The sequence below is a fragment of the Saccopteryx leptura genome, chromosome 1, assembly GCF_036850995.1.
Source record: "Saccopteryx leptura isolate mSacLep1 chromosome 1, mSacLep1_pri_phased_curated, whole genome shotgun sequence".
Taxonomy (NCBI): Eukaryota; Metazoa; Chordata; class Mammalia; order Chiroptera; family Emballonuridae; genus Saccopteryx; species Saccopteryx leptura.
In genome coordinates this window covers 53,890,048-53,914,053 of record NC_089503.1, presented here as the reverse complement: position 1 = coordinate 53,914,053, position 24,006 = coordinate 53,890,048, and the positions used below count along the sequence as shown (strand labels likewise).

General features: G+C 48.3%; 1 protein-coding gene across 5 annotated transcripts in view; it reads right to left on the bottom strand.

The window, feature by feature from the left end:
• Positions 1–24,006, bottom strand: part of TRIM3 (tripartite motif containing 3) — a 27,794-nt gene extending 3,788 nt beyond the window's left edge. Inside the window, exons 1-7 of one of the 5 annotated variants that reach the window (XM_066366531.1) lie at positions 23,774–24,006; positions 15,238–15,403; positions 6,008–6,239; positions 5,634–5,785; positions 5,238–5,418; positions 4,228–4,960; positions 4,012–4,115 (exon numbers count right to left, since the gene is read on the bottom strand). In XM_066366531.1, the coding sequence (XP_066222628.1) occupies positions 4,012–4,115; positions 4,228–4,960; positions 5,238–5,418; positions 5,634–5,785; positions 6,008–6,239; positions 15,238–15,368 (1,533 nt within the window). In that variant the 5' untranslated portion in view covers positions 15,369–15,403; positions 23,774–24,006. Of the gene's footprint in view, positions 1–4,011; positions 4,116–4,227; positions 4,961–5,237; positions 5,419–5,633; positions 5,786–6,007; positions 6,240–15,237; positions 15,404–17,870; positions 17,894–20,529; positions 20,549–23,773 lie in introns of those variants that run through there. The other 4 variants (XM_066366528.1, XM_066366536.1, XM_066366534.1 and 1 more) reach the window with 4 other exon arrangements.

The following is a 24,006-nucleotide window of genomic DNA, read 5'->3' as shown; positions in this document are numbered from 1 at the left end:
TTATTCTTTCTCTGCAGACCGGTACCAAATGGCCCACGAACTGGTACTGGTCCGTGGCCCGGGGGTTGGGGACCACTGCTTTATAGTGAACTGGTAAACATAAGTAAACGTTCCCCTAAGTTCTGTGAGCTGCGTTAGCCAATTAACCAAACCCAAAGACGGGAACTTCCAATTTATAGCAGGTCAGCGCATAGGTGACAACTTGACTTGCAACCAGTATCTGAAGGCGGGACAGTTTTATGGGACTGAGCCCTTAGCCTGTGGGATATGACACTATCTCCAGGTACACAGTATCAGAATTGAGTTAATTTCGTAGAGCACCTGGTCAGCGGCCACTGAAATTGGAGAAGTGCTTGGGAGTGTTGGAAAAGACATACTGGAGTTTTTAAGAAAGAGCACGCTGGCTGCAGGGAAGAGTCAAGACAGGAAGCTAGCTAACCAGAGGCTGATGTAACAGTCCAGGTGTGAGATGATGATGACCAGGACCAGGACACTGCTGGAAGTGATGGACTCAAGAGACAGTTAGGATGTAGACTCAGCAAGACTTAGTAGCAGACAAGAAAGGGCTGGGGCAGAAGGGGAAATGGACAAGGACTGGCCCTTGCAGGCTCTGGGTCTGGCAAGGTAACCTTCCTCCTGGACAGAGGGAACCTTTCAACCTCTCGCCTTCTTCTACCTCATCCACCTTAACTGCCCAACAGATACCCACCCTAAAAGCACCTCCTTTAATGTTCCTTTCCTCTAGAGCTAAGCCATCTTCTCCTTCTTTGTAGCCAAGACATTACTCACCACTTATGGCATAAATCTCACACACTTCTTTGTTATAGGCTCTAAGGACATAAGATAAATCAGAGCCAGGAGCAGCCTTGGATAACTCAAGTTCAGGCCTTGGCCTTAAGTGCTGACCCGGACCTCTCCCTCCTTAGTGTACTGGGCTCCCTGCCTCCACCCTATCCCCATCTCTTAGGCCTACAGGACGATTTGAACTGGTCCCACCCAGAGACATCACTCCCTCCTGATGCAGACTTTCCACCACACTCTTATCTATTCTGTCCTTGTCCCCTGTGGTGGGACAGCACTAGCTAGTGTGAGAAGGGAGGGATCAGAGACTGAAATGTACCCCCAGATCAGCAGTGAGAGTACGCATGTGCCTCCTCCAGTCTGAGCTTAGTTTCCAGCTCAAAAGTGATGAGGCTTGGGGGGTGTGGGAGGTGTCTTACTTTTCCTGTCCTATCTTGTCTCACCCCTTACATCTGGCCAACTCTTATTCACCTTTTGATTCTTGGAATTTCCAGATCACTTCTTCAGAGAAGGCTTTAATGGCCAACTCTACCCTGACTCAATGTATTCACATACAGTTAGGTCTCCATGATATAACCATCAATTCTTTTTTTTGTTTGTTTGTTTAGATTTTTATTTATTCATTTTTCAGAGAGAGAGAGAGGAGAGAGAGGGAGAAAGAGAAGGTGGGAGGGCCAGGAAGCATCAACTCCCATACATGCCTTGACCAGGCAAGCCCAAGGTTTCGAACCAGCAACCTCAACATTCCAGGTCAACATTTTATCCACTGCGCCACCACAGGTGAGGCTAACCATCAATTCTTTAACTAAATATCTTTGTCCCCTTCTAAGAATGCAAGATCCAGGTGGGGCAGGGACTGTGTGTGTTCTTTGCTGCTGCATTTGCAGCACTAGTATAGCAACCAGCACATAGCAAACATTTAAGAAATGAATGAATTCCTCAGCTCAAGCTCAGACCAGAACTGGACCAGAACACCCCCATCTGGATGCCACACAGCCATGTTAAATGCAACACGTACAAAAGTAAAGTCGTCAACTTATACCTAGACCCGCTCCCGAATGGCAACACCGCCTACCCGGAGCACCAAGTCCTGCTACTCCTGATCCCTCCTTCCCTCTTGACATCTGATAGCTCATCAAAACCTGCCAGAATTGCTTCCTTAATGTCTCTAGAACAGCAGTTCTCAACCTGTGGGTCGTGAATCTATCTGCTGGTGCCCTAGGTTGGTCTTGAACATCTCTCTGCTATATCATAGTAGCACTAAGTAATTTTAGAATCTGAATCTAGTGGGGGAGAGAAACTAAAACAATATAAAATAAAGTAGCGATTCTGGTAAAGTATGAAGTGTTATAACAAAAGGCTGAGGCACTCAGAGGAGAATGTGACTAAGATCCTGCCTGAGGTAATGAAGAGCAGTTTTCACAGAAGAGCTGACATCACTCCCTCCTGATGCAGACCTTCCACCATGCCCTCCCGTGTCCTGCCCTGGTCCCCAGTGGTGTGACAGCCCTTGCTAGTATGAGAAGGGAGAAGGAGCAAGCGTTTGGAAGGGAGGGGGCTACACCAGGCCCTCCCTCTGAAACAGTGGATAAGTATAGCCTCTCACTGGAGACTAAATGGCACATGTCACATGCATGTGAGCACCTTTGTGTATACACACCAGGGAAAGTTTCTTAAATCTGAATGTTTATGCCAGAAAGCGTCCCTGACGTAAGGGAGCAGGAAAAGAGTTAGACAGTGGAGGGAGTGACTGAGTAGGGTCTTAGCACCACCCCCACTCCCTTTGTCTACCCCCACCCCATGCTCTCCTCTCTCCAGGCTGTGTCCAAATATCTCCCTACGCTGAACGGGGCCTTTCCTGTCCTCTGCTCCCAGGAATAGTGTGGAAATACAGGACTGGGAATATGGTCATGGAAGAGTTACTGGCACTTTCAGCCTACTAAGGGGAAAGCATGGGCCAGGGAGGATCTGACATTGAGGTGACAGACCTTTGGCAGAGCTGAATCTATGACAGGGTACTCAGGCTGGGTCGGGAAAATGTTTAAGTTTATAGGTGATGTGAAGTAAGGATCTTCAGGGAAAAGTTTTGCTACCTGATAAAATGTTCCTAAGAACTGAAGTTCAGGGTAATTAGAAACAATCCTGTACAGGATAAACTCAGTGTGACCTCAGCTACTTGGCTCCTAATAGTAATATACCTACAGCTCCTCTGGGACCCTTCCAGTTCCCTGAACTAACTCCTACCAGCTCTCTCCCACCTCCTGGCTTTTGTTGACAGCTTCCACCTGGACAATGACATTTTTACCTAACATTAGAAGGTTCACTAGGTGTCAGGCACCAAACACTGTGTCATGTAATGCTCCCAGCAGCCCAATGAGGTATTCTTTTCCTAATTTTACACATGAGCTAACTGAAACTTGGAGAGGTCACATGACTTGTGAGTTAAGTGGCAGAGCTAGGATTCAAGCCCAGGTGTCTGGTTTCAGAGCCTGACTTTTAACTGCTCCTCCGTATCTGCCACACTGGGCTCTGCAGTGCAAATGCCACTAGGCTCTAGGTTAACTACAGGAATAGACAGAAAAAAACACATTTACTGGCTCTAAGGAGCCTGGAGTGCTGCAGAGGCCGTGTCCACCAGGTGTGTGAGGGGCTGGGAGGACCAGGGACAGGACCACCTGTGAGGGCGCATGGCAATCTAGCCACCGAAGACACTCCTTTTCACAAAGTCTCCCCATTCGACCGTCTAGGCAACCGGATGTTTGCAGACAGCTGCAAACATGGTACATTCTGGAGCCAGGAAGGTATGTTGGAAGATATCAGGGGAGAGCAGAGCCTGTACCCTGACCATATGGTGGTGAAGACAAGGAGAAAGTAAGCCAGCCAGGTAGTGATTCAAGCAGAGGGTGAGGAAAGGAAGAATGAGCCCGATCTTTGGGGTCCAGGAGCTAGTCTGGGTTGAGCCACGGTTTGGGAGGTAGAGGCTGCCAGCACAATGAAGCCTGGTGCCTGAGAACGTGGTTACCACTGTGGCCAGCGGTGGTGAGGGTGCAAGTGGGTGAGTGCAGAGTGGTGCTATGATTTACTGCTCTTTAAGGAATGCTACTAAGCGTAGGGTTTCAATTCAGGAGGTGACCGACATTGCTTTTTTTTTCAGGAGGCTGTAGCTGGAGGACCTTATTTTGGTGTTGGGGAAGCTGGACAGGCGCTTACCTGAATACATTGGTTGTTGCTGTCTGCTACCACTATGCGGCCACTGCTAGCTGCGGACACACCCTGTAAATTAGTGAATTCGCCCTTCTCCCTTCCACGGCTGCCTGTGGGAAAGGGATAGGGGGGAAACAAAAGAATTCACTAGTAGGTCATTTTGAAACTTTCTGCTCCCTGTGCCCCGGCCCCTGCCTGGCTCTGCAACCCGCAGGCCCATACCAACTCGGAACACGAGCTCGTCTTCAATGGGGTTGTCCTTCCGCTTGCCGCCTGTGCTGTACATGGAGCTGGGCCTCCGAACTGCCTTCTGGCGCACGTGGCTGCCTGGGCCGCCTGGGGACTTAACACGGCGCTTGACGTCGTCTGGGGAAGGCGGCAGGTCCCCAGGACGCAGGGCACGCACGCGGAAGGGGCTACCACGCACCGGCTGGCCATAGAGCAGCACTGAGAGTAGCAGCTCCCCTTCACAGCGCGCTGTGTACACCAGCTCGTACGTGCCATTCTTGTGGTCCACCACTGGCACAGGAAGGCGTGTGCCATCGGGGCCCGTGAGCTCAGCTCGCAGCTCTGCGCTGCCAGTGCGCACCAGCCGCCCATCCTTGTCTTTGGTAGTGACAGTGAGTGAGGCGGGCTGGCCCACCAGTGCCTGGCGCAGGCCCTCACCCGTGGCCACCGTCTCGTGTGCAGTGGCACTCGTCGTGAGCAGTGCACCCAGATTGAGCACCGATCGCCGCAGCCCATCGACCTCGAGGACCAGTTCCAGCTGCGCGTTCTCGTGTGGCCGCTCCGGGAAGGCCTGTGCCGCCAACGCTGCCAGCCGCTCTCGCATGTGCTTGCGCACCAGCAACACCTCCGGGGCCGAGCCCAGGCGCAGGGCCTGCTCCGCAAAGCTGCAGCTACTGCCAATGTGTTCCTGACCCTGGCGCAGTGTGTCTAGCTGGGTCTGTAACACCTGAGAAGGGGTTTGAGGTGGGTTGGGTGAGAAGGCTGGCACAGTGTGTGGGGGGGTGTCTCTGTGATTCCTGATGAACTTGTGGTACTATAGCATTAAAGAAATATGAGAGGGACTGTGGACAGGGGACACATGCTCACAGCACTGGTAAGGCCATATCAGGGGGCAGAATATATATACTAGGGAAGAGTGTGTGCAAACATGTAAAGCAGGAATACATGGAGGCAGTAAGACCGTCTCATGACGGACAATAGTAGGGAAGGGTAAACAGACGCACCTTCTGCTTCGCCCCACAAATTGCCTCCAGGTCGCTGACCAGAGCTTGCTTGCGCTGCTGCAGCGCCTGCTCCAAGTCCTCGAAGGCTGTGCTGATCTGGGCCAGGGCCTCTGCCTTGCGCTCCTGCAGCTGCTGGCTGATGCCCCCCACTAAGGCGATAGCTGCAGACAGCTGTGGCAGTCTGGGGAGGGGAAAGACCTCGTACCAGCGTGGCTTAAGGTGCTCTTATCAGACCATTCCTTCTCCCTACTACTGCTTGTCCCCCAGGAGTTCCCCTACCTGAGGCCTCCCTGCCCTAAGAATTTTATCACTACTCTCCCTAGGGTCCCTCCTCTGCCCCCGCTGAGACACCATCTCAGATGGCCCCACCAGCCCCGGTTCCCACCAGGCGCCTACCGGCCGCGTACTGCCTCGAGCTGGCGCTGCAGAGCGGCCTTGTGCTGCTCCACCACATCACGCAGCAGCACCGTGCCGTGCTCTCGGTGCTCCCCTGCGCGACACTCGCCACACATGGCCGTCTCACAGGCCTCACAGTAAAACTCCATCGTCTGGCAGCATAAAGACTCTAGTGAGGCAACGGCTAGACACCGAGCTTCTTTCCCCCTCCCCTCCCCCCTTTGTCCTCCTTGCCCCTCACCTTCCAGGTGTGCCCCCTACCTGGACCATTTATCCAGAGAAACACTCTTGCCCACAGCCACTCGGCCCCCTCCCGCACCCTCTTCCGCCCCTCCACCCCAAGTCCTGGCCTCACTGGGCCTGCTTGGGCCCACCTTGCCTTCATGGTTGGGGCAGGAGAGGGGGCGGCCAGCCACTGCGCTGAGGGGGTGGGGGTCCTCGGGGTCGTGGGCCCCATCGGGTGCCTGCTGCATGGCCTCCATGAGGCTGCTGATGAAGAAGTTATTCTGTAGTGCGGAGACACCCTGCTCCGGGAGGATGGATGTCTGCCGGCACACTGGACAGGACAGCGTCAGGCTCTGGGCGGGGATGTAGTTCTGGAGGCATCTAGCCAGGGAGAGAAGGAGGGCGTGGGGCAGTGTCAGCGTACCCCCCTCACACTTCCCATGGGTGCTGTGCTCATCCCTCTCCTCACAGGGGTGCCCTTATACTTCATTTGAAACTTCTCTGGTTGGGACACACATCTTGTCCTGCCAGCAGGTATAAAAGGCCTCATCTCACAACTGGGTAGAAACACATCCCTGACATCTCTCAGAAGAGCTGACATATCCACATTCCTCACAGTGTGCACAAACACAGGCTCACCTTTCACAGGTATTTCTAAACCCTTACAGAAAAACGTGCAGCTAGCCCTTCCTTCACTAACTCATTAAACACTTACTGGCACCTACTCTTGTCATATTTGTGCCAGGCTGAAGGTATGCAAAGATAAAGCACAGTGTGCCCCTCCAAAATACTTTGTCTACCGAGAAGACGGGTGTTTGTAGAAGTCAAGAAATAGGGAATTTATAAAAGTAGACAAATAATGATTAGTGGATCCTGCAGACAGGCTGCCTGGCTTCAATTCCCAGGTCAGTCACCTATCATACCGTGACCCCTGCCAACTTACTTAACTTTGATAAGCCAAGGATTCTCCCTTTCTAAGATGGAGACAGTACAGACTTCACAGGGTGCTGGAGGGTTAAATATAAAGGGCTTACATTCCTAACTCACAGAAAGCACTAACCATTGTAGGCTATAAGTATCTGCCTGACTCACAGAGAGCACTATATACGTATTATAGGCTATCACTTATCATTAATAAAAGGAATACAGTAGAGGCACTGATAAGGAAATGCACAGAGGGGCATCTGGCCCATGGTGGGTGGAAAGGGTAGCTAGGAAAGGCTTCAGAGGAGGTGATGTAAGCTAAGTTTTCATGGATAAATAATGTTAGCCTGACCAAAGGAAGATGAAGGGAGAGGAGAATGGGTGTTCCTGACATAGGGGTCCAGAAACAGCATAGTGTAGGTAGGGAATTAGAAACAGCTTGAGCCTGACCAGGCGGTGGTGCAGTGGATAGAGAGTCGGACTGGGATGCAGAAGACCCAGGTTTGAGACCCCGAGGTCGCCAGCTTGAGTGCAGGCTCATCTGGTTGAGCAAAAAAAGCTCACCAGCTCGGACCTAAGGTCGCTGAGCAAGGGGTCACTCAGTCTGCTGAAGGCCTATGGTCAAAGCACATATGAGAAAGCAATCAATGAACAACTATGGTGTCGCAACGAGAAACTGATGATTGATGCTTCTCATCTCTCTCCGTTCCTGTCTGTCTGTCCCTGTCTATCCCTCTGACTCTCTCTCTGTCTCTGAAAAAAAAGAAAAGAAAAGAAAAGAAACAGCTTGATATGGCTGGAGACCAAGACCAAGATGAGGAACGGTTAACAGGAGTATGGAGAGAGGTAGAGGCAGTTTATAGAGCCTGTGGGCCATACCAAGGAGCTTAGAAGCCACTGCAACCACAAAAGGGAGCCACTGGAGCATTGGAGGGCTAGGTTTATGTTTTATCAAGCTCTTCTTCACTGCCTCTCGGGGAGGGTGAATGTGAATGTGACCAGACAGCAGACAAGGGATGGGATCATCATCGGCATTATCCAATCACCATTTATTGAGCACTGTGTGCCAGGCACTGTACTTTTACACTTTGTTTATGTAAACAGACTCAGAAGGGGTAAGTGGTCCAAGGTAACAAACTAGTGAGCACTGGAGCCTGGGTCCAAATACAAAGCAAAGCATATGCTTAACCAAGATACTCTTATAATAGTTTAGGCAACAGCCTGACCTGTGGTGGCACAGTGGAGAAAGTGTTGACCTGGAACGCTGAGGTCACTGGTTCAAAACCCTGGCTTGCCTGGTCAAGGCACATATGGGAGTTGATGCTTCTTGCTCTTCTTCCTTTCTCTCTCTCTCTCTCTCTCTCTCTTTCTCTCTCTCACTCTCTCTCCTCTCTAAAATAAATAAATAAATAAAAATTTATAGTCTTCTTTAAAAAAAAATAGTTTAGGCAAAAGATGAAAAGACCTGGATTTAGGCAGTAACAATATAGATAGACTAAGGTGGAACAAATTTGAGAAGTATTTAAGAAGTACAGCCAGGAGGAGGTATTGTCTTATTAGCTATGAAGAGTGAGAGATGAGTCTTGGTTGACTCCTAGCTTACATCACTGAGTGGATGGTGGTGGCATTCACTATAATGAGAAACACAGAAAGAGGAGTGATTTATAGGGAAGTTCAGATTGATCTGGCTGAGTTTACTGTAACAGAAGACATCCAGGTAGAAGGGACCTGTAGAGAGCTGGGGAGAAGGCAGGTTAGAGATATAGATGAGGCTGCCATTAACATTTAGATGGCCTCTGTGGCAATGGGAGAGGATTCAATTAGCCAAGAAGGGGTAGGCAGTGATAAGAGCAGACAGAGCACAGAGCGGGTACTGAATGAGGGGAGCAGAGATCAATGGGCAGAGAGGCAGGGAGAGACAGTTTCGGAGGAGCAATGTGAGTGGCATATTCTAGGAGGTAATGAGTAGTTATCATTGTCTAAAGCAGCTGAGGAGTCAGGGAACATTAAGGACCAGGAAATGCCCATCAAATTTGGCAAATGTGAGAGTACTTTTGTCTGTAGGGAAAACAGATTGGAATAGTAGTGGAAGAAAAGCTTGACCACTGCCAGCTGAAGAGAAAACAGGAGGTTGGAAGTTAGAGTAAGGGGGCTGAGAGATATAATGGCAGCTGGGGGTGGAGTGGGGGGGACAGGGACAAAGGAACCCACAGTTCTTATCTGTTTGTAATGGGAGCCTTGAACGTGTTTATAAATGGAGGAGCCAGTAGAGGAGAGGTGAAAGAGACTAGAAGACACGGGGGAAGGTCTAGGGATGGGGAAGTGGCTCAGATTGGTCTGAAGAAAAGGAATGGACCACATCCTCTGGAGGAGGGAAAACAGAGGTGGATGTACTTGAACACAGAAGCAAAGTTACAGAGTCTGCCTAACTTACTTCAGGCAAGATCTGCTGCTGAGAATGAAGAAGAGAAGAGTGTGGAGAACAGGAGGGCTGGGATTACTCACTGAAGGGAAGAGAGGAAGCTTACAGACTGAGGGCAGCATGTTTGGAGACCATGGATTTGTGGAGGGAAGATCTGCGTGCTGTAAACTTTCCCACATACCTTCAATATCGTCTGCTAATGTTCTCTATACCTCTTGATTTGAACTAATTAATTTTTATTTATTTAACAAGCAGTATGTATGTGCCAGGCACGACTCTAAGTGCTTCACAAATATTAACTTATTTGTGACCTAGTTTCTCTGCAGTCCTCTCAAGCAGAGTGGTTTTTGTCTCATACTCCACATTCCTTAGGGCTAGAAGGTAGGGTTGTCTTCCCCACCCCCAACTCCAACATTCCTAAACTATTATTCAGCTCTTTGAAAGCTCATGCCTTCTGTCTACACCCTCCCCCCTTTTCATTGTCTCTACTAACTTCATTTTTATTTATTTTTTTTTTTACAGAGACAGAGAGTGAGTCAGAGAGAGGGATAGATAGGGACAGACAGACAGTAACGGAGAGAGATGAGGAGCATCAATCATTAGTTTTTCATTGCGCGTTGCAACACCTTAGTTGTTCATTGATTGCTTTCTCATATGTGCCTTGACCGCGGGCCTTCAGCAGACCGAATAACCCCTTGCTGGAGCCAGCAACCTTGGGTTCAAGCTGGGGGGCTTTTGCTCAAACCAGATGAGCTCGTGCTCAAGCTGGCGACCTCGGGGTCTTGAACCTGGGTCCTCTGCATCCCAGTCCAACGCTCTATCCACTGCGCCACCGCCTGGTCAGGCATCTCTACTAACTTCATGGATGCTTCCCCAGCCTCTAAAGTTTTTCGTCTGGCTTACTCTCTCCTGTTAACCCCTGTCCCATTACCCTAGCTTAGATCACCAAATAAACCCCCAACATACATACTTCTGCCATCAGCCCCAGTAGCTCTGACATCTATAAGGTGAGCCATCCACTGTCAGGTTTTCTTAGTTCCCTGGTCTCCTCACCCCCTATGATCTTTTCCTCAACTTCACCTCAGCTGTCCACTCCCATGCTCCCACCAGCACCCATATCCGATCGTCACTCATCACTGCATCAACTCTAAAACCTGCATTTCAACCATTCCACTGTTCCCCTATAGCTATCTTCCCAGTTCATGGAATCTGGTGTTTCCTCTGCAGAATACCTTCAAACTCATCAAGACCTCCTTCCTCCTTCCTGAGCATACCTGGCTTACAATAGCTTCACAATTGGATTCCTGTTTCCACTCTTCCGCCTCTACAATCCATTCCCAACACTATAACCAGAGTGATCTTTTAAAAAATCTAATTTCTATCATATTATTTCCCTGATAAAATAAATCCTCCAGTGGTTTTACATTGCATTTAGAATAAAATCCAAACACTTCCAAAACCACTGAGCTACCCCGTAACTGTCCCGACTCTTTTGGACCTCATGTCATCCCACTTTCCTCCTCACTCAGCCACACCGGCTTCTTTTCTACCATCTGAACAAGCCTGGTTACACTTTCCTTAAGGCCTTTGATGGAACAATGCAAAGATTTTCCCATTGCCTGGAATAACCTGCACATGTCTTGCCTCCTTCTGAGCCTCAGGTGTCAGGTCAAATATCTCCTCCTCAAGGAAGCCTTCCCTGATGACTCTGTAGAACAACCTCTGTCCCAACAGGGTAGCAACAGCCAGAGGGAAAGGGGTAAGGGTAGAAGTAGGTAGAGGGGAACAAAGGAAGGAAAATAGGGGTGGAAAGAGACTTTGCATGGGGTTTGGGGGGCAAGATGCTGTTTGTAGACAGTGTTATATCGAGTGAGACACTTGAAACCATGTCAACACAATGAATTAAAAAAAAAAAAGTAGCCTGACCACGCAGTGGTGCAGTGAATAGAGCATTGAACTGGGATGCAGAGGACTCAGGTTTGAAACCCTGAGGTCGCCAGCTTGAGTGCAGGCTCATTTGGCTTGAGTGCGAGGTTGCTGGCTTGAGCATGGGTACATAGACATGACCCCATAGTTGCTGGCTAGAGCCCAAAGGTTGCTGGCTTGCAGCCTAAGGTCAGTGGCTTGAGCCCAAGGTCACTGGCTTGAGCAAGGGGTCACTCTTTCTGCTGTAGCCCCCTGGTCAAGGCACATATGAGAAAGTAATTAATGAACAACTAAGGAGCCGCAATGAAGAATTGATGCTTCTCATCTCTCTCCCTTCCTGTCTGCCTGTCCCTATCTATCCCTCTCTCTGTCACACACAAAAAACGAATAGCCCCTGTACCAAACACCCCCATTTACTTCCTGTTTATTTCCTGCAAAACACTTAGCACAAGATGTGACTCACCTGTTTATTTGCTTGCTAACTGTCCATCACTTCCCACTAGAACGTAAGTTCTTTAAGAGCAGGGATGGACCAAAAGATAAATGAGTGAGTAGTAGGTAAGAGTGCAGGCTCTGCACAATGCTACAAACGATTATACTCCAACAAATTGGAAAACCTAGAAAAAATGCATAAATTCCTAAAAACACACAACCGTCCAAGGTAAATCATGAAGAAACAGAAAATATGAATAGACTGATTATAAGTAATGATACTGAATCAATAATTTAAAAACCCCCAAAAAACCAAAAGTCCAGAACCAGATTTCACATGTGAATTCTACCAAAGATTTGAAGAAGAGTACATTGCTATCCTTCTCAAATTATTCCAAAAAATAAAGATGAAGAAATACTTTCAAGCTCATTTCACAAGGCCAGCAACACCCTGATACCAAAACCAGCCAGAGGTCCCATGAAAAAGGAACATTACAGGCTAGTGTTCCTGATGAACATAGATGAAAAATTCTCAACGGAGTATTAGCAAACCAAAATCAAAACACATTAAAAGGATCATCCATCATGATCAGGTAGGATTTATTATAGAGATGCAAGGATGGTTTGACATCCACATATCAATCAATGTGATACATCACATTAACAAAACAATAAAAATACATAATTATATCAATAGATGCAGAAAAACATCTGACAAAATTCAACATACATTTATTTATATATTCATTCATTTTGGGGAAGTGAGAGAGAGACTCCTTTTTTTCACTGTTGGTGGGAATGTAAAATGGTACAGCCATTATAGAAAAGAGTATAGAGATTCCTCAAAAAATTAAAAATAGAACCATATGACCCAGCAATTACACTTCTGGGCATTATCAGAAGACAACGAAAACACCAATTTGAAGACATATGGGCACCCCTATGGTCACTGAAATATATTCACAATAGCCAGGTTAGTATTCATTGATGGGTGAATGAATGAAGAAGACATGGTGTGTGTGTGTACACATACATAATACATACATAAACAGTAGAATATTATCCAGACATTAAAAAAAACTAAGTCTCTTCATTTGCACAAACATGGATGGACCAAGAGGGTACTATGCTAAGTGAAATAAGGTAGAAAAAGACAAATACCATATGATTTCACTAATTATGTGGAATCTCAAAAATCAAACCAAACAAACAAAATAAAACAGAAATAAAACGCATACATACAGAAAACAAACAGGTAGTTAACTAGACTGTACAGGAGTTGTGGGAGGGGTGGGGCATGAAATAGGTGAGGGAGATTAAGAGGTACAAACTTCCAGTTATAAAATAAATAAGTCACGGGGATGTAATGAACAGCATAGGGAATACACTCAATAATATTGTAGTAACTTTGTATGGTGACAGCAACTAGATTTATCATAGAGATCATTTTGTAATGTATATAAATATTGAATCACTATGATACATATCTGAAACTATAGAATATTGTATGTCAATAATACAAAAAAAAGAGGCCTAACCTGTGGTGGCGCAGTGGATAAAGCGTCGACCTGGAAATGCTGAGGTTGCCGGTTCAAAACCCTGGGCTTGCCCGGTCAAGGCACATAAGGGAGTTGATGCTTCCAGCTCCTCCTCCCTTCTCTCTCTCTGTCTCTCTCTCCTCTCTCCCTCTCTCTCTCCCTCTCTCTTTCCTCTCTAAAAATGAATAAATAAAATAAAATAAAAATAATACAAAAAAAGAAAAAAAGACTGAAAAGGTCTGCAGTCAAACCTGGTTTCAGATCTTGACTACTTACTTGCTCTGGAAACATTTCTTAATTACTTAATGACTCTGAACCGTAGTTTCCTCTTCCTTAAAAATGGGGATAATAACATATCTCTTGTGAAGATTAAGTAAATCAATATATGTAAATCACTTTGCCAGACTTTTGCAAATGGCAAGGAATTGATATACAGTAGCTATTATTATAATTTCTCAAGCACTGATTTTCTGCAGGAGTGTTTAGTGATCTGGGTGTAAGAAAAGATGCAGAAACGTCTTACTGATCCAGCATTCAGCTTCTGCCACATGGGTTTAGAAAAGGACAAAGATATGAATAAACTGTGGCAGCCAGTCAGAGGGATAGTCATGGGATCCAGGATGTGTAGGAAAGAAAGGCCAGGATGGATCTGGTGGCTGGGAGAAGGAGGAGCAGTTGAGGGGGCTGGACGTCTATATACAGTCAAAGCTGGTGTAGAGTGTGGGGTAACAGGAGCCAGGAGTGGGATACTGAAGTTTATGACCACAGAAGAAGTGATGTTTTTCTGGGTGACAGCAAGATTCGGGGTATTGTTGGGAAAGAGTATGACTGAGGTGACATGGAGAACGTCCCTGGAGAAACAGTCAAGAACCTAGAAGCACAAGTGGATAATGAAGTCACCCAAATTGATGGGAGATCTTGGAAAGGGCAGGAAGGCTGAGACTGTTTCCAGTTGATGAGTGGGAGAGAGCAGTAGAGCTGGAATCTGAAAGAGCGGGCTAGAAGGGAAGCAGAGTCCCTGGGGCAGAGCTAGGTTTCAATGAAAGCAGGAGGCAGAGGGAAGGTGTGGGTGGAGACAATGGTGAGAAGACCCAGGGACCAGGCTACTCAAGATAGAGCAATGAGGAATAATAGCCAGAGAAAGAATATTGTCCAAATTCAGATGTGATCCTGTTTAAAATCCTGCAAAGGCTTCATGGGGCTCTCTGGGCAAAATTCCCTAACAGGGCTGCATGTTCCCTTGGTCTGGCCTCAGCTCTCCTCTAGCTCCATGCCATGCCACTCTCAGTCACACCAGCTCGGCTCCTGCATGGCAGGGCTTCCTTGAGGGACTGACCTGACACCGTCCCTCGTGCCACATGGCCTTTCCCTATGTCCTTCCTTTTGCCTGCAATGCTCTTACTACTCCCTTCGCCTAGTTAACTCCTACTCACCCCCCAGACTGCACCTTAAGGAGCCTTCCCTGATTCTCCAAACTATCAGATCCCACGTGCTAAGCTCTTATAGCTTAATTAGCACTTTATTTGCAGCACTTATTAAGGGTAAAATATTATATTTACCTGTAGCCTGGCGGTATGATTATTTGATTACTTTCTCCTTCACTATACTGTAAGCTCTTCAAGAGCTTTTGCTTATCATTGTATACCCAGAGTCCAGGACAGAGCTGGCACATAGTAGTTGCCTGATTTATATAAACATTTAGTGAATGAATGAATAATGGATAAAGCCTAGAGGCTGGAAGGGGGCACCTTTCACTCAGTGCCCCAGGACAACAATGATGATTGGGAGCTCAGAACAGGCCTAGCTTCAAATATCCTCCCACTGGTCACAAGTTCTTATGGTGCCAAAGCTAGGTGAGAGTCTCAGCTCTCTATCTAATTTCTCTGGTGCCGTTGAAGGCTGCCTTGGGGTTTGGGAAAGGGACAAAAAAGGCCCTATTCTGGGCAGGGACCACAGGCCAGTGTTAAGAGCTTCTGGTTCTCTTATGGGTTCCTGCATCAAACCCTCATCTCCTGTAGGCTGTGGCTCCCCTGCAGGTGTACACAAATTTCCCTCCCCTCTTACAGGTTTACACATCACTCCCCTCTCAGGCGGCCCTGCACCGTCTTCCTCCCACCTAGGACACACTTCCCCTCACCTCTCACAGAAGGTATGCAGGCAAGGCAGAACCTTAGGGCACCGGTACCGATCCAGGCAGATGCTGCATACCAGGAACTGCTTGTCCATAGGCTGGACCTCTGGGCCAGGGCTGTCCTGCCTCTTCGCCATGGTGGCGACAGATGGTTCCTGCCACTCAGAAGAGCCTGTGAATGGAGAGATGGTCAGCACCAGGGAAGTCAGCACTCCCTCCCACACCTGATCCCTACCGCTGAAAGTCCCTGCAGAGAACTAACCCCATTTCTTCCCTGCCAGGGACAGGACAGGCAGTGGTCTAGAAGGTACAGAGGGAAGTAGGTGTGCTGAGCAACCCTTAGTTAAGAGCACAGACTTAGGGTTAGATTGGATTTTAAACCCAGTTCAGCCTCTCACCAGCTATGTGACCCTGGATAATTCATATAATCTCTCTGAGACTCAGCTTCTTAATTTACAATTACATAAATAACAATGTCTACCTCAACTGGCTGTTTTAAGAATTGCAATAGTGCATGTCAAGTGCATGGTACACAGAGGCCCACACTCTCACTGACAAACCCATTCTTTATCTCCTCTGCCTCCCTCAAATCCTCCTCCAAGAAACTTTTCTGAATGGAGTTTAGTGATCTGGGTGTAAGAAAAAAGAAAAAAAAGATCTCACCTGCAGCCCCTCCTACCTCTGACCCACCTCTCTACACAACTGCCCAGGACTGCATTCTTTCCCACATCCAATCAGTACCCAGGTCTGTGATTCTGCCTCTCAAATATCTTATCCCCTTTCCTCCAACCACACAGTCTCTGCCCCCAGTATAGGTCACCACCAATTCCCTCCTCAGGTGCAGCAATCGCCTTCTAACTGGTATCCTTGTCTCCTCACTTGTGCTCCTCATCCATCCCTCTCGCAGTTAGAATGAGGCTTCTAAAACAGATTCCACCTGACCAGGCGGTGGCACGGTGGATGGGATGTGGAGGACCCAGTTTCAAAACCTCGAGGTTGCCAGCTTTGAGCATGGCTCATCAGCTTGAGCCCAAGGTCGCTGGCTTGAGCAAAGGGTCACTTGGTCTGCTGTAACACCCCCCCACACACACACATCAAGGCATGTATGAAAAAACAATCAACGAGAAACTAGGGTGCTGCAGCAAAGAATTGATGCTTCTCATCTCTCTCCCTTTCGGTCTATCTGTCCCTATCTGCCCCTCTCTCTGTCTCTGTCACACACGCACACACACAAAAATTTAAAAAACCACAGATTCCATCTTATCATTAACTTCCTATTTAAATTCCTTCAATGGTTATCTATGTCCAAAGGGCAAAGTCTAAACTTCTTAAATTTGCCAACAAGGCTTAGCTTTGCCCATAGCTCAGGTCTCATGATTCATGCTCAGTCACACTGATTTCTTTTCTGTTCCTGGAAAAATCCTTGTTCTCTTTGACTGCTGGGCAGTCACACATTCTGTTCCCTCTGTCTGAGATCCTTTTCCAAGCCCCCCTTTGCCTGGCTGACTCCCACTTGTCTTTCCAGTCACCGTGTAAATGTCACTTCCTCCAAAAGGCCTTCCCTGATTTCCTGAAATCTGGGCAAAGTGCTCTACTTTTGTGTCCCACTGCACCCTGTGTTTGCTCCATCCTCTCCATATATACCATGCTGTAACTTTCTGTTACTTCTCTACTTTCTCCACTGTATGCAGAGTTCTTGAAGATAAGCATTTAATATACACTATATATGTGTGTGTGTGTGTATAATGTATGTATATTCCTAGCACTTTGTACAGACATTGGGGAAAGAGTGATAAACACAACAGATATTGTCACTGTACCTGCAGTAGAGAGGTGGTGACAGCTATTTTAAAAATTGTTTAAAAATAAATAAATCCATACTTATAAATTGGGGGAGGGGAGCACTACAAAGAAGGAAAGGATGCTATGAGGAAGAACACTTCTTTTATTGGGTGATCACAGAAGGCCTCTCCAAGTAGGTAACTGTTAATCAGAGCTCTGAGGGATGAAGGAAAATGGTAGGGATGAGAGTTGGGGCACCGGAGAACGAGGGAGGAAAAACATTCTAAGGTAAAGAAACAGCCTGAATGAAAGTTCTTAGAAGACTCATTGAGAAACCAAAAGGACCATGTGTTTAGTGCAAAATGAATAAAAGGCAGGAGGTGAGGTGAGTTTGGGAAGGTAGGCTGAAATAATGAAATAATATCAGGAAGGACCTTGATGTTAAGAATCTAGGTTTTTTGCCTGACCAGGCGGTGGCACAGTGGATAGAGCGTTGGACTGGGATGCGGAGGACCCAGGTTCAAGACCCCGAGGTCACCAGCTTGAGCGCGAGCTCATCTGGTTTGAGCAGAGTTCACCAGCTTGGACCCAAGGTCGCTGGCTCGAGCAAGGGGTTACTCGCTCTGCTGAAGGCCCATGGTCAAGGCACATACATATGAGAGAGCAATCAATGAACAACTAAGGTGTCACAACGAAAAACTAATGATTGATGCTTCTCATCCCTCTCCGTTCCTGTCTGTCTGTCCCTCTCTCTGACTCTCTCTCTGTCTCTGTAAATACAAAAAAAAGAATCTAGGTTTTCTCCTAAATTGGGAAAGAAATGATGCAATTTACAAAAAATAAAAATGCTGCCTGACCTGTGGTGGCACAGTGGATAAAGTGTCGACTTGGAATGCCGAGGTCGCCAGTTCAAAACGCTGGGCTTGCCTGGTCAAGGCACATATGGGAGTTGATGCTTCCTGCTCCTCCCCCCTTATCACTCTCTCTCTGTCTCTTTCTGTTTCTCCTCTCTAAAAAAATGAATAAATTAAAAATAAATAAAAATGCCTTAAAAAGTTACTTTGGCAGCTCTGAGGAATGAAGAGGAACCAGAGTAGTGGAAGCAGGAAGACCAGTTAGGAGGCTACCCGTCTTCAGGAAGACGATTCTGATTCTGGGTATTAGCAGAGCTATAGGAAAAGGGTGGACTGATCTGAGATGAATCAAAAGGATGAATCAAAAAGGACACCATGGTGGATTGGATGTGAGAGGGAAGAAGGAATGTCAATAATGACTCCCAGGTTGAGCAAATGGTGGGTCATGCATAGAGACAGCGAAAGCTGAGGAGGGGAGTTGGAACATTCTGTCTTAGGCACGCTAAGTCTGAGGTGCCTAATGACCAGGTAGAGATGTCAAGTAAGCAACAGAATATAGGAGTTCAATGGAGAGGTCTGGGCTGGTTACTAATGGCACTTAAGAGTGTCCACCAGATTTGGTCATGGTGGAGTGGCAGGGACAGAAGCCAGGTTAGAATGACTAAAGAATAAATGAAGAGGAAGAAATTAATGCAGTGGATGTAGACAATTAATTAGAGAAATATTGCCATGAAGAGAAGCAGAAACATAGCTGGAGTACTTCAAAACAGGCAATGACTAGCAGCCCAGCTACATGCATTATGGGCCTCTCTGAAGGGAACAGATGAACGAATATACGCATGCATGCAGTGGGGCTGGTCCAGAGACTCTGCCCGGCGTGAGGAGGGGCCAGAGAGAAGCTGAGCTGGGTGTGCCTTCTGTTTGAGTGAGGGTGGGCATGGGAAGGCTAGGAAGGCCATGTCTGAGAGCATCCTCTGCTGATGTGGGCACTGGGATTCTGAAGTTCTCTCTCCAGAGGTGATGAGTTCTGAAGCTGGAAACTTAATACAAAGACAACATAGCAGGAAGAACAGATTGAGGGTTGGTGGAAGGAACAGGAGGCCTCAGCCAAGCTGAAGCTTCTGTCTGGTGAAGGGGAGGGCAGGGAGGAAGAGTAGGAGTGGTCTGCTGGGCCCTGCTGGGGCAGCTGATGTCAGGCTCCACCCTCTCCAGGCCCAAGGGGCTCTCCCAGCCAGTCACAAAGGGATGGGGATTGGGCTGCATCCAAGGCCCAACAGCTCCTCCCTCTCTTCCCCTTCCTGCTTCAGTTCCCCACCCAGGCTTGCCCAGCGTGCAGCCGCTGAGGCCACAGCCCTGCCTGGATCACTGATTCCCTTCTTCTCCTGGACTCCTACTTTCACCTTCCCCATCCCACTGTGCCCTAGAGATCTGCCCCCAAGGTCCTACAAGGGATGGTTTAAGTGGAGTGTTTATCACAGCAGACACTTGGAGGAACTTGAACTCAGGGCTGAGATTTCACCCTTTCCTCAGGCTGCCTACTGCCATCCCCTTTCCTTTATCCCACCAGTGTAGTACGGCTCAGCAATAAAGGCACCTCATTCCTCATTTGGCATTCATTCAATACCTCTGCTAGGCCTGGGAATACAAAGATAAATAGTCTCAGCTCAGCCTTCATGTATTCCACCAACTAAAAATAGACTACCGCAGTGCAATATGGTGAGGGCTATGATGGGGAAGCACAGATCACTTCAGGAGCACAGAGGGTCACCTAGCCTAGAAAGGGGTTGGGGGAGAGGGACACTGGAGGTTGGAGTTCAAGGAAATTCTGGAGAAAGTGCCATTCAAGCTGAGAAGTCCAGGGTGAGTGAGAGTTACAGATAACATAGTGCCTTCTGCATCAGGAGACTGAATCGTACACTGGGACAGGGGTGGGCTAAGACACAAGGTGGGTTGAATCGTACACTGGGACAGGGGTGGGCTAAGACACAAGGTGGGTTGAATCGTACACTGGGACAGGGGTGGGCTAAGACACAAGGTGGGTTGGTAGGCAGGAGCTAGATCACACATGCTTTGTTCGCCTTATGAAAGAGTTTAGACTTTACCCTTTCCTGCTAGATGAAGGCCTTAACCAAAGAGAAAAATAAAACTTTAAGGGCAAGGGAGGGAGTGAAAAGGGTTCAAGTATGGAGTGATAGAGCCACAACAGTACATTTTTGACTGCTGTGTGGAAAACTGTTTGGAGGAGATGCAAAAAGTTATTGAGATGGAAAGTTAAGAGACTGCTATGATATTCCAGAGGAGAGATGATGGTGGGATTGACCAGGGAAGTAGCAAAGGGTTGGTTGAGAGAAGGAGATGTCATAGGGAGGAATCAACAGAACTTGATGGCTAGATAGCTTGATGTGCAGAGTAGAGGGAGAAGAGAATTTGGGATGACTCCTAGTTTTCTGACTTGGAAAAAGAGCAGTTCGGATGAGAGGGTGATAAGTTCAGCATTTAATAAGACGGATCTGTGGTGTGTATGAGATATTCAAGTGGAGAGATTCAGCTAGCAGCTGGAAAGATAGGCTGCAGCCTAGGAAAGACGTCTGGCCTGGAGATACAGATCTGGCAGCTGCTGGTGTAGAGATGGTGCCTGAAGTCATGAAAGTAGATGACTCACCCAGAGGAGAAAGGACAGCCTCGACTGTGCTGTGCCCTAAGGAACCGCAACATTTAAGGGATAGACCCAGGAAGCAAAGCCTGCAAGAAGTTGGGAAGGTGTGGTCAGAGATAGGAGAAGCAAAAAAGAGAGAGACTGTGAAGGCCAATGGACAATAAGGCTTCATGGACAAGGAAACAATCTCATTGTGAAATGCTGCAGAAAGGTCCCATGATTTAAAGCCCAGGAGAAGCTGTCAGGGAGCTTGGTTTCAGGGGCTGGAAGAGAGGAAGCCAGATCCAAGGGGCTGAGGAGGAAGTTGACTTGTGAGCAAACAAAGACAGCCAGTGCGGCTGACTGCACTGGATGCTTGACATCTGCAAAGGATGTGTTCAGTTTCTCCAAATTCTCAAACAGCATCTAATTTCCCCCACGACTTCCTCCTACAACCTCAGGAGAGTCCCAGATTTACACAGCTGTGAGTGGAGGTAGATAACCAAAGCGTGTTAAAAAGTCGCTGAAAGAGGTCATCTAGGCTCACTTGCTTCCTAAAATGACTCACTTCTGTTCCCTAGCCTCCAAATATAATTGATTATTTGAGGCCTCAGCAAATGTCAAATGACTGCCAGTTAGTCTTTTGGGTTTCTCTGGGACAGATGAATCCTAGGAGGAGGTCAAGTCCTCAAAGCCAAGGACTCTTTCAGTATGATTGGCAAGGAAAGAGAGTGATGGAATTTACAGTACCATCTCCCCCACCACTGCCAGACTGGGTAGGTGAATAAACTATTCAATCAGCTGATCAACCAACTCATCAATCAAATTTCTCCAGGCACACTCTAGACTAGACTCTTCAACTGGCAAATGGAGATGCAAAGTTGAACAAGACATATTCCCTGTCCTCTACAAGCTCTCAGACCTGTGTGGAAAGACATGGAAATATTGATAAATGACTACAATGTGGTAAGTGTCATGATATTGACATATTCAAACTGCTAAGGCAGCAAAGGGGGGAAGTCTCTAAGTCAGAAGGTGGTTTGGAGAAAGAAGAGATCTTCATAGGAAAGGATATCTGAGCTGGCTGGCTCTTGAGGGACAAATAGGAGTTTAACAGGTACATTGGGAAGCTGAGCAAAAGAACAGAAGCATGAAAACTTAAGAAACATGGGCCAGTTGGGCAAGAGCACGAGACTTAAAGGGTAGAGGCTGTGCTCGATGCTTTTACGATCACGCAGTGCGAGTTCTCCACTTGCTCCCTGGCTGTTCCTTCACTGCCCATTCCTTAAATATCTAGTTCTCCAGGGCTTTGTTCTAGGGCCTCTTCTTTCACTTTCATACTCTGCCAGGGAAATCTTATCATCTCCCAGGGTTTTAGTTACTAGCCACTTGCTAATGAACCCCACAGCCTTATCTCCAGTGCAGAACACTTTTTTGAACCCCAGACCTGTATATCCAGCTATATCTTAGACACCTCTACATGGAAGATGCATTGAATTCATTTCCCCTTAACCTGCTCTTCCTGCTGGTTTCTCATCTCAATAAAAGGCACCACCGTCCATCTAACCACACCAACTCCAGGAGTCTTCTTAGTTCTTCACCTTTCGGATACAAGCTATGACTATTCTTATTCTGACTCTAAAATGTGTCTAGGTTAAGAAGGGTCAGGAGATATAGGAGCTAGCCCCTGACTGTCACTAATTACACAAAGGCAAGGTAAGACTGGGCAAATTCCTACTCCAAACCCTTACTTGTAAACTGGGGGTATGTTTTTGTTCCCCAAATCTGAGATTCCCAAGGTTCTCTTTACAGTCAAAGTTCCCTAATGATTGTAATGTGTGCTCACGCTTAAACCCATCTTGTACTACCTTGAGGATTTGACTGATGGTTTCCATGGTAAGGCTAGATATGTTAGAGGGTGGCTGCAGTTGACCCCATCTCCATACCAAAATAAATGTTTGTTGAGTTTAGGGAACCCATGAAACTCCCTCTGGGCACCCTCTATTCTAGTTGTATCATCTTGCTGTTTTTCAGAACTCAGGCTGTACTATCCCAACTATGGGCCTTTGCCCAAGCTCTTCTCTTAGCAAAAATGCCATTGTCCCTTATGTGGCTGAGGCAGCACCTGGCATATAGAGGATGCTCAGTACACACTGGTGACAGGAGAGCCATGTTTAAATCACTGCAGTTCCCTCTCACCAGGCAGAGAGGTGAAAGCAAATGTAATAACAAGATAAGTGAACAAAGCTCCAAGGGAAAAGACCTCCACTTAACATAAAGCTTTCCCATAGCATAAGGTAGTAAGTGCTCTGTCACTGGAGGCATACAAGCCAAGAGAGGCAGGGCACCTGTCAGGCCTGCAGCTGATTCCAATTCTGCAGTAAATCAGAGCCCAGCTTAAAGGATGAACGGGCGCTGGCGAGCTGGACAGACAAGCAGGGATAGACTAGTGAAAAAGACCCCTGCACCTGCTCCAACTTCCCAGATCACATCATACTGGGGCCAATCCGGCGTTCATGCTGTCCACATAAGAAACCCCCATACCAGCAACAAGCCCAGGGCCTGTCTTCAGTCAGAATGACCTCCCTGGGTGCAGCCTGCTCCTCCAACCTGCAGCCATCTGTCCCTGCAGGTTTGCAGCCCAGGATCTGTAGCCAAGTCCAGAAGGGAGAAGACCAGACCAGGGAGGGGCCTGGGGTCCTTCAGGCAGGGCCCTGGCTGCGGAGGGGTCCTTTCCTACAAGAAACAGCCTCCGGGGGAGGCTTCCTGTGCAGGGAGCAGTGCTAGAAGAGGAAAGTGTCCTCCATCCTAGCTGGTGGGCCTTTTGGCGCCTGAGGAGGATGGAGTGGGGGCCGGGGGGGGGGGGGAGAGTAAGGGGTATAAGTGTCTGCACCAGGGGGAAAGGAATCCTCAGACAAACTGGGCCACAAGATTCCAAAGTCCCACTCAGTAACACCCCCCTACCCACCACCACCCTCCGCCGCAGCGTTCCACACCCTCCGCCAACATACACAAGCTCCCAAACCCTGCACTCCTCCAAGGAACCATCACCAATCCACCCGCGCCTGCCCCCCTCAAACATGGACCTCACGTGAGAAGCCACAGCCCGAAGAATCCCCCCACTGCCCCCACAGACATAGTCACGCCTCACGTGGACAGAGACAGTCACAGCCTTTGAGAAGCATCTGTGCTCCCAACGACAGACACCCGGACGGACACACGGCCGCTCCGACCCGGCCCCAGACCAGGGCAGACCTGGATACAAACGCACCCTTGGGGGCCGCTCGTCACACTCACCGCGGCGGAGCAGGATGGGAGGGCCGAGGCCCAGACTGCGGCCACTCCGAGGGGCCCGCGGCGCTGCCCGCGCTGCCCCCACTGCCAGTGCCCGTCTGCCCCGCCCTGGCCGCGGCGCCGCCCCACGTCCCGCGCCTCCGCGGGTCCTCGCGCCGGCGCCGCTGCCGGACCCCGCCGCACAGGCCGGAGGGAGGGGTCGGGGCGGGG